Raw genomic sequence first — 16,392 nt, 5'->3', positions numbered from 1 at the left:
GAAGGAAAAAAATTAATTAGATTATTTCAAAATAGTGAATTTATTTGTTTATTTGGTAAAAGATAAGACAAAAAGTGAATTTAAGCAAAAAGCTAGAGACAAAAAGAAACTGCCCAATGGACCTAAAATGGCTATGCAACAATACAAGAAGAAACTTTGTTTTGGTATATAGTGCAGGTCTCAATGATCTATATAAAGATTGAAGGTCTTTTTTTGAGAGGAATAACTCTGAACGTATATTCATATTTCACGTCAAAGATCTATTCCTTACAAAGTAAAGCCATATATGCTTATGTAATATTTCTCTACTATATTCCTGTTTTATTTTGCATTACAATAGGACCTAATCAGTAGTTGAAACATCTGCAGGATCCATATACAACAATCCTAGTCCTGCAAGCAAGAATCATGGAACTTCTATATTCAAGGGATGTTAGAAAATAATTTCCACCAAAGCAACAAATACCTGATACCTGACATTCTTCCATTGAACAATGGTATTTGCTGCCAATTCCATATGTTACAAGGAGCAGTCTCTCCTTGATCTGGCTATCTCATGGTCCTCGCATCTTCTCAACAATGTGTCTGCCCTTTTCTTCAATGTGACGCCTCTTTTCCTCAAATTTCTCACCCACCTTCTTCCCTAAATCAAACATCCTTGCTCTTCTCCCCATTCTCTTTGGCCTCAAATCATCATCATCAGTAGTACTGTCCTGTTTCTCAAATAAAATCATAGAGCTAGATGGTGATTCCTCTGCCTGCTTGCAACTTTCTTGTGGTTCCTCATTCCCTAGCAAAGGGGTGCTCAATTCTTGCAGGGTTCTGCTATGTGATAACAAATTAGTGGAACTAGTCGAAATTGCTAATCCATCAGAGGATTCACTGGTGGATGTAGGACTCTTGGGTTTTTGATGCTTACTTTCGGGATCACTAGAAATTCCCTTACTAGCTTCAGTCTTGGTTTTTCCTTCACTGGGGTGGGAGGTGGTTGATTCATGTATGGTGGTGGGGCCATTATTCGCTTCTTGGTTAAGCCATAAGAATGGAGCAACCTTCCTTGGTACCCAGTCGTCCTTTTCTGATATCATCCAGGGAATGCATACACTTTCACTGTTTGGAAGCACTAGGCTTTCCTTAATTGATGCCTGCATGAGAAGCAAATTAGCATAATTCGTTCATTCTTCCTGATTTTGTTATTTCAGCAAAACTAAACTTTAATCAAAAGTGAAGGGGCTTTATGCATTTTTCCTAATTGCTTTTTGGCTTCCGCCCTAAATTTTTTGAACTTTCAAAGCCTTCAAACTTCCAATGCATTAGGTATACATAATCAAATGTATCATATGTGAAGGTGATGAAATACTCATAACCTCCTCTTGCTTGAACGATCACAGGACCAGATACATTTGTGTATTAATTCTAGCAAATTTCATCTAGTCCTAGTCTTTTTTTATATTTTTAGTTTACTAGTCAATCTAGCAGTCCTAATTCTACTAGTACAAGAAACTCTTTATATATACTAGCCAATGTTCCCCGTGATGTGCAGTAGTACAATTTGAAATACCTTCTAAAAATTTACTTTTTAAGGATTTGATTCCAAGTGTCAGCAGATCTGGAAAGGCATGATTGTCACATGGCATAAAGATCATTCTTTCATTAATCTAGTTTGCGCCAAGGGGCCTCTATTACTGTGTAAGTTGCCATTAGGTCCATACACAGCTATGGTTTTTCGCTGTGCACTCATCCATTTTTTCCATAATTACTCCAAGCCAATATCCTCATGTCATTCCCTTTGTAAGCCAAACCTAACCATAGGGAAGAGGTGTCTTGATTCTTGTTCAACGTCAGGCTAGCATGCATATCTTTGCTAGGATCTGGTCCCCTGCCTTCCAGTGTGCAGGAAATGGGACTCAGTGATCATCAAAAGCTCATTCACAGAAGAACCAAGCATGTTCTTGATGATGTTGGACTCTGCATTCTGTCATGTACCGCTCAGGGTCATTTGTTTCGATATGGCCATTATACTTTATGCTGAATGTATGCCCATTATAATTTATGCTGAATGTACCCAACGTTGCTAATTACTCCAAGCCAATATCCTCATGTCATTCCCTTTGTAAGCCAAACCTAACCATAGGGAAGAGGTGTCTTGATTCTTGTTCAACGTCAGGCTAGCATGCATATCTTTGCTAGGATCTGGTCCCCTGCCTTCCAGTGTGCAGGAAATGGGACTCAGTGATCATCAAAAGCTCATTCACAGAAGAACCAAGCATGTTCTTGATGATGTTGGACTCTGCATTCTGTCATGTACCGCTCAGGGTCATTTGTTTCGATATGGCCATTATACTTTATGCTGAATGTATGCCCATTATAATTTATGCTGAATGTACCCAACGTTGCTAGTCTCCAAATAATGACGCAGGTTAGTAGGTTACGACAGACAATCTCAAACATTTAGCCCTTTGCACATGGACATCTAGTTCAGCGGTTTGTGTGCATTCACACAATACCTCAAAAAGTGTGACTAGACACTTGGTGGGACAAAGGCCACCATAATGGCTGGAGGTTCAGTTTCCTAAAACTGTCATCAATAAGGTAATGATGACATTCATTAAATGCGAGTCTCTTCGTGTTCCGGTTCCCTCCACCAAAAAAGAAAAAAAAAAAACTTATAATATCATTCAAACTTCAAAATGGTCGTAACTCCATTCAATTGCAACCTAATCCTCCCACCATTCACTCCCATTTTCCATTATCTCTCGCAATTCTCAAACTCTTGTCAATGGCTCCTACGCCAGCAAGTTTTGTCTTAATTACTCAAACCTTTATATCGTTTTGGCTAACTAAATTGTCTTTGATCCAATCTGCACAAATTAATAGAAAAAGTAAGTTGGCTACAAAATACGCTTTTTATACAATAAAGAAGAGTGAGCAGAGTGCCTTTGGTAATCATCCAAAAAGACCAGCTAAACATCATTGGCTAGGTCAGCCTTTACCTGACTAACTACCTAATACCATGTGGGCTCATCAAACAGTGCGTTTAAGCTTTCTTAGGATTTGGCCTGAACAGTTCGGCAGACTGGATCTGATGCAGACTGATCTTTTTCTAATCTACTCCTTTCCTTTGTCTCACAATGCCCTCTTGGCAATGTGACATTGAAATCATTGTACTGTCGTCATTCGAAAAAGGTAGCATCATGAGACGATGTGAGTAGACTACCTTCACTTTTCATTGAGGAAAGAGAGTTTGGTAGTCAGACCAGTAACTAACTGTTAAAAAGGAAGTCATAACAAGGTATTAGTAGGGGAACTTGTGGCTGAATTGAATCCTTTGCGATGGAAATGACCTCTCATCTGGTCAATGATACACACTTCTATTTTCACAACTTAAGTATTCCATTCCTGGTGATCAATACTTCATACATATTAAAATAGAAAGGTTAAATTTGTTAAGAACATAGTTTATGTAATTGGCTAATCCTTTGACAAAACGCACTTTACTTGTAATTGGGTAGATCTAGAATGTGTTTAATACTTCAAAAAACATGTTGTTTAAGCCAAGTATTAAAGCCATGAAAATTGGACCAAGAAATAAGTGAAGAAGAGTTGTTCATTAAAGTTGGACAGATTCCCGACAACTCTCGACTGATACTATCTATCGAGGTCTCAACAGATACTATCTATCGAGGTCTCGACAGTTGCTTGAGAGATGTATCTATCGAGAATTACGAAATTCAAATTTCCAAATCTAATTTTCGGCCCATGCTTATGTATTTGTGTAGAGTTTATTTTCTCACAACCCTAGACATATATAAGGTTTATTTTAAAGGTCGTCACATAAAAGAATACAAGGAGAACACATGCAAAAAGTGACTGATGCTTTATTCTCTCTAAAAAAAGCTATTGCTTCTTTGTGCCTTAGGGTTTTGTAATCAAGTGCTTCTTGACCTTCATTGTTGATGAAGTGAAAAACTTTGCAGCCAATATTCTTCTTCCTCAAGTTAGTGAATAAGTCACGTACTGGGATTCGTGCAAAAGAGTTAATCACATACTGGAATCTGTGCATCAGAGGGTGACGTTCATATATTGAAGAGTTCAGAGCAACTGAAGCGGTAGAAGGTTTCTACTATGAGTTCATCTACGGAAATTGTAGAGTCTAGGGACAAAGGTTTTGTACTAGATCTAAAACTTCTCTTTACTATAGTGAATTGCTTTTCAAGAAGGTTTCCCCTCAGGTTTTATACTGTGAAACTAGTTTGTTTCATTGATTTTCCTGAGTTATCATAACTTGTCTTATTTATTTTTTCCGCTGCATAATGTTAACATGATATTGATGTTTGTTTGTTTTAACAAGTTTTATACATAATAAATCTAATTAACAACTTGGGTTTGAAACTTGTTAATTCTATCAACCAGGGTCTAAATTTCCCAACAAAATTAATTGGTTGAAAAAGTCAAAGTACATAAAAGGCCCCTTATGTTTAGATAGGCTAAGGCACCATTAATATGATTAAAATATTAAGGTGCTTCTTGCTTTAGAAAGATTGCAAGGGCACATTAGCACCCTTCCTTCAGCTAGCTTCACCCTATCTATGTACTTCCCGCTAACTATAGATCATATCCACCAGATGAGAAACTCAATTCCGCACTGCTGATGAGTCCTTGGACTTATCCACTACCTAAGATGCTAAGAATCAAAGACTTTTAAGACTCATTCATCCAATTACTAGAGGGATGAACCCAACCCGGAATATGAACCATAAAAGAAAATACCAATTAAACCAATCACAAAAAATACCAGTTACAGTGCAAGCAAGTGAATGTAATCCCACCCTCCATTAGCCGGTGTGTGTGGGTTTCACTCCTTATAGCTCTACACCTCAACCGAACACTATTGCTCATCTACCATATTCGTTGAATGATTGATTGATTGATTTGGATTCAATTAAATTTTGTCAAATTACTCCAAAAAAAGTCATCCCATTCCCACAACCGCTTTGGTACTTAACTTATATAGCATTTTTAGGTTATGCAATAGAACCCCAGCTTTGCTCTAGATCCCCCCCTGCTTGCAAAACCTGGTGGCCTACCAATTGTAGAAGTAGCATCTTTGGCAAGCAAGGTGATTTGAAAGGGGTATATCTTTTTTACACACACACTAACATCAGCATCACCACTATGAAAACTCAATTTCCTTAGTCCTTTTTCTGTGAAACAAAGCCAAGCCCCTTTCTGCCTTTGATGGCAACTTATGCAAGCATAATTGAGTTCATTCACTCAAAATGTGAGCAGTGGGGAGCATATGATTGCCCCACCAGGTTAGATACACATTCATAGAATTAGAGGAACTCTTACTCTTGGACGAAATGGAATCAATTGTAATGGAATGATGAATCTATTTCTTCATCTCTTTGACAATAAACAATCATCTTCGTAGAGAATAGCAAGAATGGTTGCTACAAATGATGCAACATTTCTTACTTGCACCAATGAACATTTGGAACCTGGATATATAAAATGTTATCCATCCTTTGCCTTAACAACCTCAGGGGAACTACAATCCTCCCCCATCTAATTCATATCTTGCACGCAGCTGAGCAGCGGCTGGTGCCCTGATGTAGATATATTTTCTCAATTTCAGAGTATTCCCAAATCTTGATTGCCACTAGCTGCATGGCATTGATGTAGCCATCAATTCTTCTTCCAATACCATGCCCAAAAGTGATATCAATGGCCTCTCCTTTCTAGTTGGCTATTGGAACCCAAAAACCCACTTTTTTTTACACATCAAGGCAAGTTCAACATCCTCTTGGAAGGTGTCAATGAGTTAACCCAATTTCCTGTCTTTGGATCCCTAAACATGCTGAATATAGAGATAACGCAAGACGAGCAAGATGAAGTGAACTTCCTTCGTGAAGCTACAAGTAGCACAAGGGAGAGATGGGAATTCATGGATGCGGTGGGGGCTTTCCGTGTCCAACCTACACAATAGAGATTAAATTCTAGACATGGATCCACTATTTCTTTGGAGAGTCATCTAAGAATCAGCCTAAAAGGCCATGTTTCATTTCCCCCGCCACTTGTTTGCCTTAATAGCCACTTGGCTTTCACTCTCTGCATTTCCCAGTCATCCGATGAATTGCATATGCTCTCCCACCTCTTCCCTTTGGAAGTTAAGTTGGCATTGTGATAGGTTTCCTTGGCACCCTTATATTTGGCTTCTCTCTATACCAACATCTATAGACCAGCTCCATTCCAATGTATTGCAATCTGTAGTTCTCTATTTGTCAGAGTTTTATGGTGACTCAGGTTTCCTACAGCTGTTCTTTTAGGAACATTGTCCTCACTATGCTCCAGCCAAAGGTCTGTATAGTTCTAATAGTGAGAGAGAAGGTGAGTTCCTCTATGTTCTACTAAGAGCATGGGGCTAGAGTAAAGGGAAGCAACAAGGTCATTTATATGACGTCATTGACGAAATTGAATAGTTTGATCCAAGCCCCTAATCCAAAGCCATTGGAGGCTACATCGTCTCCCCTATTCACGGTCTAGCGACAAGGATAATAGAAGTGGCGACGGAGATGGATGAGCTTTCTGTTTAATGGTTTTCAAAACCAAAGTCACTTGTGAGCATGATAGAGAGGAAGTAGGGAACACAGGTATCTATTTACATTTCAAGTTGTACCTCACTCATAGAGTAGCCCGGTAATTGAGGTATGACCCTACTATGTCAATACCTCTTCGAGTTAGGAACTATGGGAGTACCATGGAGTGTCTCATTTTTCACCACAAGGCATTTGTGTGAGATTCTTCCCAACTTTACATTCCCAACCTAGACCTAGAGCTCAAACTTACACCAGGTTAGGCTCAAACCTGGGTTATATGCTAGGAAACGGCCCATTACTTTTGCCTTTATGATGTTGCTACTCCACCATCTTGGAGATATACCAAGGAGATCTTTCCTTAAAATTACAAGGTAAGACCTTGGCTAAGAGATCTAGGAAACTGTGACTTCAACCAAGTGAAGGTACTTCTCAGACGGTGGTGGTTGTTGAAGTTAGTAATTAAGACAAGTTTGGTGGGTCAAAAAATATTGACTTGAGGATAGGCAAGAATTTAGGTGGAGGTGCCAAATCCAGTGCAAATAACGAGAACCCTTTTTCTTCCAGGGTAGGCAAGATTCCAAGCAACCATAAGTTTTGATTTTTACGTTCTATCATTTTTGTTTTTTCAAATACCAAGTCCCCTTTTGAGAGGTCATTATCCTACATCAATATAAGTATACACAACAATATATCCTCCATGAGTCAACAAAAATGTTCAAGCAACAAGTATTATGGCCATATGTTTATTTGTCTTTCTTTATAAGATCAACCATACAAGTAATGGAAAGAAAATGATTTAAGATGCATATAATTTTTTTACCAAAAATGTGGATATTTATAAATGACAAGAGCAAACTCCATACCTTAAGCCGATTGACCAAGAATAAAGCAATATGGCCATTTGTTATCTTGTGTTCTCCTACAGAAGACTCCAAGTTAAAATCTATATCAGGCATACATGTAAAAGCAAACCACAGCTGATCAGAAGGAGGTGGCTTTATATGTAACCGCAGCGTTCCTCGTAGGGATGTTAACCTTATGGCCAAAGAGAGAGGCACCTTCAATGATAAATAATAAGTTAAGACTAATATAGACAAAATCTTCTTGAGTGTTTGCTTGTACATGTGCCTGTGACGTGTGGCGTTTAAAAAGAGAATGGAATGCAAGTCAAGAAAACACATAAGATAACCCTCAGAAAAACTTATAGTCAGTACTTTATTTAGGCCAACCTATTTTTAATAATCAAAACCAATGAGAAAATGCTAACTCGCCCAAATTTACAAAATCTTGATATAATTTTTAGCATGTTTGAGCTCTTCATAAATACTAAGTGATGTTGAGATAATGTCCCAGTACCAATAAAGAGAGACTAATTGATGGAGTCGCGGAAGATTAATAAGCTATCACTTTGCAAATTCGCCTATTCAAGAATAATTTTATTGGGTCCTCGTGTAAGTCCAATTAAAGTGAAAGTCATGCCCTTTTAATGGTCTAAGTATGAGTCTTTTAGAATTAAAACAGTTTTTAATTCGGGTTATTATTTTATAAGTTATGGTCAGTTTTATATTGAGGGGCAAATTTGTAATTCCCGCAACTCCTGCAAATTAAGGGTATTTTGGTGATTTAGTTGAGTCAAGAATCTTCTAGGGTTTTAAGTATCTTAGGGGTTTATTTACTTTGGGTCCAAGTTAGTATTTATTAATTTTTATTAGTAGTCCTAATACTAGTAGGAATCCTAGTACTACTGGTACAAGTAAGTCTTATTCAAGGAGTAGAATGAGTTGATTAATAAAATTGAGTGTTTTGAGCAATAGGCATGTTGGCCTTTGTTGTTTCTCTCTCCTTCTCTCTTTCTCTTCTTTCTTTCTAAGGTTCCCTGTTCACACAGCCCCTAAACAGCCTAACTTCTCTCTAAATTTTCCCTACATCACCTATATTGAGAAGGGAAAAAGATATACTAATTATTGAACTTCAAAACCTGGATGATTAACTCCATGATAAGATGTCTACAAACCTGTGAAACCTGTCTAGCAATAGCATTCAGAATAGACTTCCACCTGGAACCATGAGTTGATGCTGATACAGTGCTCTTGCCGCTTTTTAATCCATCTTCCAAAATATAAAAACATAAAATTTGAATTAGCATTGTTTATCATAAAGATGTCTTGAATCAGTTAACTGTTAAATGATTGCTACTCGTCTCTCAATTTATGATGAGAACTGCATATTATCATTTTTTTTTCAGGTGTAAGTTGTGGCACAAGCACTGCATAAAACTATGGATGAAAGCTTGAAACTTATCTCATGGTTAAAAATGATGCTGAGTATAAGTATCAAACACAAAACAAGATAGGATAGATGTGACTCAAAGGGAGGAGATATTAAGTTTTTCATGAAAGCCCAAACAAATATAACAGCATACTCTTCTTTTTCTCAAGTCCGTTATCTGCAACCAACTTAAAACTTTGAAAATAATGCTACAGCCTACAAACCTTGAGAACTTACATTTAAAAAGAAAACAGGCAAAATTCTCACTTATAAGCTTTGCTACAACAATACAATACACTAACATAATGATGCAACTAAGATAGACAAGTTTACATCAATAAAACCACATTCTACCCAAGAGGTGCAACTCATGGATACAACTAATTACTTCATAAATAATGTATTATAAAACTTATATTGCTAGAACTATTCAATCTCTCCAAATTTCAAACTTAAGGTAACATTATGTGCATTGAAATTCCAAAAAGAAAAGGAAAATAGAAAATACTAATCGTCCAATATTAAACCAGAACTAGGATCACCTTCCTCCTTCTGCTCATCTACTGTTCCTTCAGAAAGATTCAACTGCTTTCCATAATACTCAAAACCTTCAAGAAGATCTGATGACACATCCCCAACAGAGCCTGATCCTGTATCTGAATCCACTATGTCCTTCTGTAAATCTAATTCATGAACTTCAACTCTTGTTTCAATGTCTAATAGTGCACCACCAGAGTATTCAATGTCAACTTCCAACATCCATACCTCATTCATGTCCATTGGAAGAATCCTCATGCCATGAATATAAGGTGGGAGATTCCCAAGATCAATGTCAGTGCAGATGACGTCACCTATGTAACTGGGGGTTCTCATATTGGAAAGTGTTCTCTATCATATCAAATAGCAAAAAACCATTCAGCAAAAAAAAAAAAAAAATTATAGCAAAAAACCACAACACACACTAGTAAAATGCACCCTTTTTTTTTCTTTTTTAAGATTAAATCATATGATATGGAAAGCAAATAAATTTCCACAATTACATGTATACAATAATATTATCAACTCTTTAGCCTTAAAGTTATTTTCTCTCTTTCATCACACTTCCAAAATCAGGAGGAATAGATGTGGCTCAATCTGGTGAATCTAGTTAAATCCAACTGAGAGCCTAGGTCCATGAAACTAAGAGTAATTTGTAGTTCAATCTTTAAAGAAAATTAAAATATATCACAGGTCACAATGAAGCCTCAAATCATTTTTTTCCTTCTCTGATTCCTGAAACTTTAGGTATGTTTATCCCTTATTAAAAAAAAAAATTCTTAGAGAACTAATTTACAAAAGTTTCTGCAGATTGAGGATAAGAAGGGCAATGAAACAAAACCATGCCTACCTACCCCAAAACACAGTATATGTTCTTCATGATGACCACAACCAAATAAAATGAAAAAACACATGGTAAGGGAATAGAATAGACCTGAACCCGTGATTGTATGGATCTTTTCATCTCTGTATTGCTTTTCAAATCAAAAAAGAACCGTGAAATTAACAAATTCCAACAGAGTGTGCCCTCATCATTACAAAACTTGTCATCAGAATCTACATCAGAGATAACAGAAATATGACTTTGGCTTCCAGAATTAGAAATTGTTGATAATGATGATGATTCAACCATATTTTCTTCACTCTTAGATCTCTTTACTGATGGAGCAGCATTCACCAAGCCAGTGGCTGATACTGTCTCTTGGAATGGACGAATTTTCTCACTTTCCCTTCTCTCTACACGGCCTGATAATGAAGACAAAGTTGACTTATTTTCTTGACCAACCCGAGCAGTCTTCTTTGCAATTTTCTTCAAAAATAGCCTAACCTTTGAGGAAGTTCCATCAGACCTATTTGTCCGATCCACTGTCTCAGAAGAGAACCCTATTGAGGGTTTCATAAATGAAGGATATCCTGCATTTATGTTTTTTAAGTAATTATGAAACTCCTTCTGCAACTTGGAAAACAAATCAAGTCTTTCATTCTTGTCACATGAAGCTAGACGGAGGGCCTTACACCATGATTCCTTCTCCCAAGAAGTCTCAAGATAAAAGTACAAAGTTTTACTCCCATTGTAAATTACTGAGCTCTTGCTTTCCAATTTTATGGGAAACCTCTTGGCCCTGCAATACCCATAAGAAAATGATAAGAAAAGGAGGATTTCTCTTTTTCCATAACATAAACAATATCCATGACAATTTATGTTTACACAACTATTTTGTATTGCAATGCCATAATAAGTAAAATGACAAGTCACAACTTTTTATGTTCCAAATATACAAAGGAAAATTAATTTCCAAAATGACATCCCCGAAACCAGAGAGTTCCTACAGACCAAACAAGGGTTATGTAGATCAGCAGGGTTCAAAGCAACCATCTTTCATGTCTCATGCATACAGACATTATACATTCCAAAACAATTACAATGAGCCTCTCTAGTATGACCTAAAAAAAGTTGACTCAAGGCACAAGGGCGCCAACAATTAATTTATAATATTTGTCTTGAGTGATCTAAAATTCATTATTAATCTGAAAAGGGTAGAATTATGAAACATGATCACAAGCATTTCCAAAGAAAAATTCATATTCAAATTGGCACAGAAACAACTCCGTTTATCCAACCTTGATGATGAAATCAAGAAATTGTATTCTTAGTTGTCATATAACTACATCTGCAGCACAAATCATAAGATTTTTACAAAAAATTAAATAGGGAAAAGGTACTGGTTTCAAGATTATACAACGTTCTTATTTATTCATGGGTTCCAATTAGTTCCACTAGTAAAGTCTCTTAATGTTGTATAAGGGACTTGAGATCAAATCCCTACTACACTACAAAGAAACTCATTGGTATCTTAGCTTAATACTATAGAGCAATCAGCAATCATCGTAGAATGAACGCTAGGTTCAAATCCTATCATATTTATCAAAAGAATGTTCTCATTTAATCCTTGACCATGGAGCATAACTAGAAATTTTAAGGGTTTTAAAATAGATGATCTCTGCCTAAACCCTAAATACTAAGTAGTGCTTCTGAAATCACAACAAAAAATATGGGTTCTATGCAACAGAGTTACGAGATAGTTGTTAACAACTAGAGATATATTTCTTTAATCAGTACAAGCAAAAGCAACTGCAAAGAACCAGAATATAAGTAATATTTAACAAGCTGAATCAATGATGCTTGAAAGCAATAGGTTATAGATATCAATTAATTACAGAACATTAAAACTTAATGAGAAAATTTCAAACAAAAAAGAAAAATAATTATTTCTATAAACTTTATTATCAACAGCATTAATCTAAGTAATTTGTTGAATCAGTGTCAAAATTTCCATCAAATAATATTAATATCCCTACTTGGCTACTCCATTGGATCATCCTTTACAAGGAAGAAAAATCCACATACATAGAACCAGGAACACTCTAACGTTAGCACATAATTCTTGGACAAATTGTGGCAAGTCACATCTCTGGAAAAACAGGTATATGTTACTGTGGCTGATAGAAAAACGGTTTGCAAGGAGAGGGTGCCCATAGTTAAGCTTGCACTTAAGCCATGTGGGACACTTGGATCATAACAGTAGCCTATTAACAGATATCAATTCTACAGAGGAGGTGAAACTTACTCACTATCCAATCACATCTTGGATAAAGGGGCATGTTATGCAATAATCCTATGCCAACCTTCCAAAAAGCAATGATTGAAAAAGCATGTTGTGCATGATATTGAGATTTAGCAGCTGGCATGGATTCTCATTTTACTTTTAGAACTTTGAAAAAGCAAGGATCTTTTCATTGCCATGGAAATGAGATGTGCGAGTGTGACCTATTAAGAAGATGGTTTAAAATGTGACAAGAAAGATAAGAATCTCTTCTCTAGCATAAACCATGAATAATTAGCAGAAATCAAATTCAAACTTAATGAGGGTACAAGCGAGCAGTCCTTGCCACCCCATCCTCTTTTGAAAACAACAGAAGGTTCAAACTTCTTTTTTTTATACGCGGAGCCTTACCCAGGCCCTTTGGATTGCACCCCTAGGGAGCATACCATGGATACGCGACCCAACCCGCCAGAACCGTGTATCAGATAAACAGAAGGTTCAACTTCACCCAAAGAATTGAAAGCATTTCCCATCGACAGAGACTTACAAATGTTAACCTATGCCAAGAAAATCATGTAATATCACCCAAAAGAGGAGGTATGGAAAAGGCCATATTACCATTTTCCTGAAGCTAACTTTGTTGCTGAAACAGCTTCAACTATGCATCCCTTAAGGTCAATAGCAATTTGGGAACCATCCGATTCAACCAGAATAAGTTTTCGGTCCTTGAGTTTTGCGTGCTTTTTAACAGGGGAAACCTCCAAGAAATCTTTCTTTCTCTTTTGCTCCTTCAGACCTTTGTCCAGAAAATTTTTTGAAACCTTTTCTGATTCCAGAACCCATACTGCTCCCTACAGACAAACACCAGCTTCAAAAATATAAATAACACACGAACGAAGGGTACAAAGAATCATACTTGATAAACAATTGCACTTTCAAAACCACATTCAGTTATATCAGCATATTAGTATTCAATGGTACCACATGATAGTACTATCAACCTGTTGCAATGGTTTTGTTAAAAGCGAAGCCTTAACCATTACTTGTAGTTCTAGTTAAAACTAAACAAGAAAACATTAGGCAGAAAATAGTTCCCAAATTACAGTTTAGAGTAAAGGGTTTGTTTACTTGACATCAAAGCATATAGATAGGGATAGCATAAGAAAAGAAAAGAAATAGAAATGAAAGGGTCACCAATTCTGAGACCAGAAAGAAAGAAAGATGTACGGACCTGTTTGTTAGAAGCGAAATCGAGAGATTGGAGGGGATCAAGGTCGCGGGATGAGTGTTGTGATATCTGAGCTTGTTTTTTAAGGTTCTTCTCATTCAAACGGTTTATGAAGACATACACTCCAACTGCTTCTGCGCCCAAAATGGTCAGCGCCCCAACTGCAAACCCAACAACGAACACCATCAACCATAGAAACAGCACCATCATTTTCTACAAATTTGGTTGCACAATGCCACTGCCACTTTTAGATCAGCATTTTTTTTGGAAAAAAAAAAAAAAAATTTATTCTGGATGAGATATGAGAGGATAAGATATATATAATTACTCAATGATTTAATGGGGTATTAAATTTTCCCAATTAGGAATCAGGTGCAGCTGCTTCCGCAAACTGCAATAGATTTTTATTCTATTCTAGAGAGAGAGAGAAAGAAAGAGAGAGACAGAGACAGAAAAGAAAACGCGTATGGGAAAGGACTTTATTTTTTTTGGAGAAGGGAAGGACTTGACTGTTGGGAGTTCAAAAAATTTTGATGCGAGGAAAGGAATCTTAATCTTTATTAACTCGTTATAACACCAACCATCGTTTATTGTCAATATTGGATCAAGCACCTGCGGTCCTCCAAAATTATATATTAACTATGAGATATAAACTTAGATCTTGGTCCTGGTTTCAATTAACTCAACCGGTAAACAGATGCCATAAGTTGAAACTATTTTTAAAAAAATTTAAATTTTGGTTTATTTTTATATATTGCATTATTAATATTAAGTTACTAACCGATTCAAAAAAAATTTTTTTTTTTGAAGAATGGATTCAAAATTTATTTGGCCAACATATATTCAAAATTTGACCTATAGCCCAAAAAATAATAATAAAAATATTCAAACTTTGTTATAATTGAGTTTTACTGAATAACAATAACAGCAAGTTAAGCGACATGTATTGTATTGTATGCATCAACTTCAACTGTGAGAGAGATTCAAATTCTAGTCCTCCTTGAAAAGAGCGATTAGTTAATGTCATTGAGTTACAAAATTTTTCACAATTATATGTATTACTTTGTCAAAATAAAAACTCAAAAATAATAAGAAAAAAAAATTTAACCATTTTTTTAATAATAAAAAAAGCATGACAGATAAACACATTTTTAACGATGATTTCACTCTTTTGCAAATTTTTACATTACAACATGACTTACTTGAGTTTGTGTGATTTTTTTTTTTTTTTTTGAGTAAAACTAAAAAGAGCCTAAAGAGAACTACCATGATTGTCAAGATCGGGACTCGAATTGCATGATCATATAATCTTACGATCCTAGTAGGTCAAAACAACTCGGATCATAACGGGATCGTCTATTTTTCAAGATTCTATGTAAAATTGGTTGGATCATGTGGGGTCGGTAGGATTGAACTGATCCTGAACGATCCTACTAAAAACCTAAATTGGCTTTGAGTTGTCTTTAAAAAAAAATCCAATCAACCCAATGGATAGGAACGACCCAATTTGTCCTAGACTATAAAATAATTATAAAAAAAACCCTCATTTTAAATTAAAAACTTGTTCCCCAAGCCACTAAAATCAACTTAACGGCACTCTCACTCTCTCCCTCCTCTCCAACCAAGTTTCGCTTTTGGATTTTATATTATAGTTAGGTACTTAGTTTTTTTTTTTTTTGAGAAATTGTTAGCTACTTAGTTAGTTGTCATTTGCAAACTTATTTTGGGTTTTGAACTTGGAACTTACAACATGGAAAAAATTTTCCAAATGTGTTGATGATAGTTTTGACACTTGGTGGTTAGTTAAACAATTGGTAATTTTTTTGGATACATTTTGTTAACTTTGCTATTTTTTCCCCCCAAAAAATTGGAACATACGATTCACAATCGCACCAACCTCCAACAATCTTATGTAGGATCTTGACTTTGACAAACTTGGAGCTAACCTACCTCCATCCCTTCTTTGAGGATGACCCACCGAAAGAAGGCTCATATGTCTTACATACACTTTCCTAAGAGAAGGGGCCCATAAGATTAATTTTAAGCCCAACCCTCCAAAAGGCAAGGATATGTTTGATCAAAACATTTGAGCCCCCTCCTTCACAAAGTAGAATTCAGCTGAACTATGGCTTTTCATGCCAAGCGTCTTTCATAACAAGTCATCGAAAAAACTTTTTAATCATACTAATAAAAGAAGTTCTCGTACCGAATAAAATTTCTCTTTGGCCAAACCATTAAGAGCAGTAGCATCTGGGTTTGTTAAGAATCATCTATTTTACATCATCAAAACCTACTTTATCTATTTTACCATCTCAATTTACAACTCACCCAACATCCTAGTTTCTATTTTATATACAACTCATTAAAATAATATAGACTACACTATCAAATAATATAAAAAATTATGTTTCTCTCTCCTCTTTTTCATCCATCTTTCCTCTCTTCCTCTTTCTCTCTCCAAAAAAACTGGTAACCACCTTCCACCAAAACTCAGCCACAAACCCCAACTTGTCACCACCAAAATTACCAAAAAAAAAATTGTCACCACTAACCACCACCATTGAAAAACGAAACCACAACAATCAAAACTAAGTAACCACCCATCCTAAAATCAAATCCCTAGCAAAAAAAAACTCAACCACAACAGCCACCAACC

At 36.0% G+C, this 16,392-nt stretch overlaps 1 protein-coding gene across 1 annotated transcript; it reads right to left on the bottom strand.

Moving 5' to 3' along the window:
* Window positions 1–146: 146 nt before the first annotated feature.
* Window positions 147–14,253, bottom strand: LOC142630367 (uncharacterized). The gene is made up of 7 exons (XM_075804358.1): window positions 13,740–14,253; window positions 13,127–13,359; window positions 10,339–11,026; window positions 9,410–9,755; window positions 8,614–8,708; window positions 7,463–7,657; window positions 147–1,145 (listed from the first exon to the last, which is right to left on the bottom strand). The coding sequence occupies exons 1-7, from the start codon at window positions 13,944–13,946 to the stop codon at window positions 555–557; spliced, it is 2,355 nt and encodes a 784-aa protein (XP_075660473.1). The 5' UTR covers window positions 13,947–14,253; the 3' UTR covers window positions 147–554.
* Window positions 14,254–16,392: the final 2,139 nt, after the last annotated feature.

The sequence above is a fragment of the Castanea sativa genome, chromosome 4 (assembly GCF_040712315.1).
Source record: "Castanea sativa cultivar Marrone di Chiusa Pesio chromosome 4, ASM4071231v1".
NCBI lineage: Eukaryota > Viridiplantae > Streptophyta > Magnoliopsida > Fagales > Fagaceae > Castanea > Castanea sativa.
Note: the sequence above shows the minus strand (reverse complement) of the source record. Positions and strands in the feature narration are given on the sequence as shown.

Bases quoted from the DNA above. Each gene is read 5' to 3' on its own strand.
- LOC142630367 (XM_075804358.1), bottom strand. From the start codon at position 13,946: ATGATGGTGCTGTTTCTATGGTTGATGGTGTTCGTTGTTGGGTTTGCA. The intron at 13,360-13,739 runs GTCCGTACATCT...GTTTGTCTGTAG, and splicing joins ATTTCGCTTCTAACAAACAG to GGAGCAGTATGGGTTCTGGA. The intron at 9,756-10,338 runs GTCTATTCTATT...TTGATATGATAG, and splicing joins CCATACAATCACGGGTTCAG to AGAACACTTTCCAATATGAG.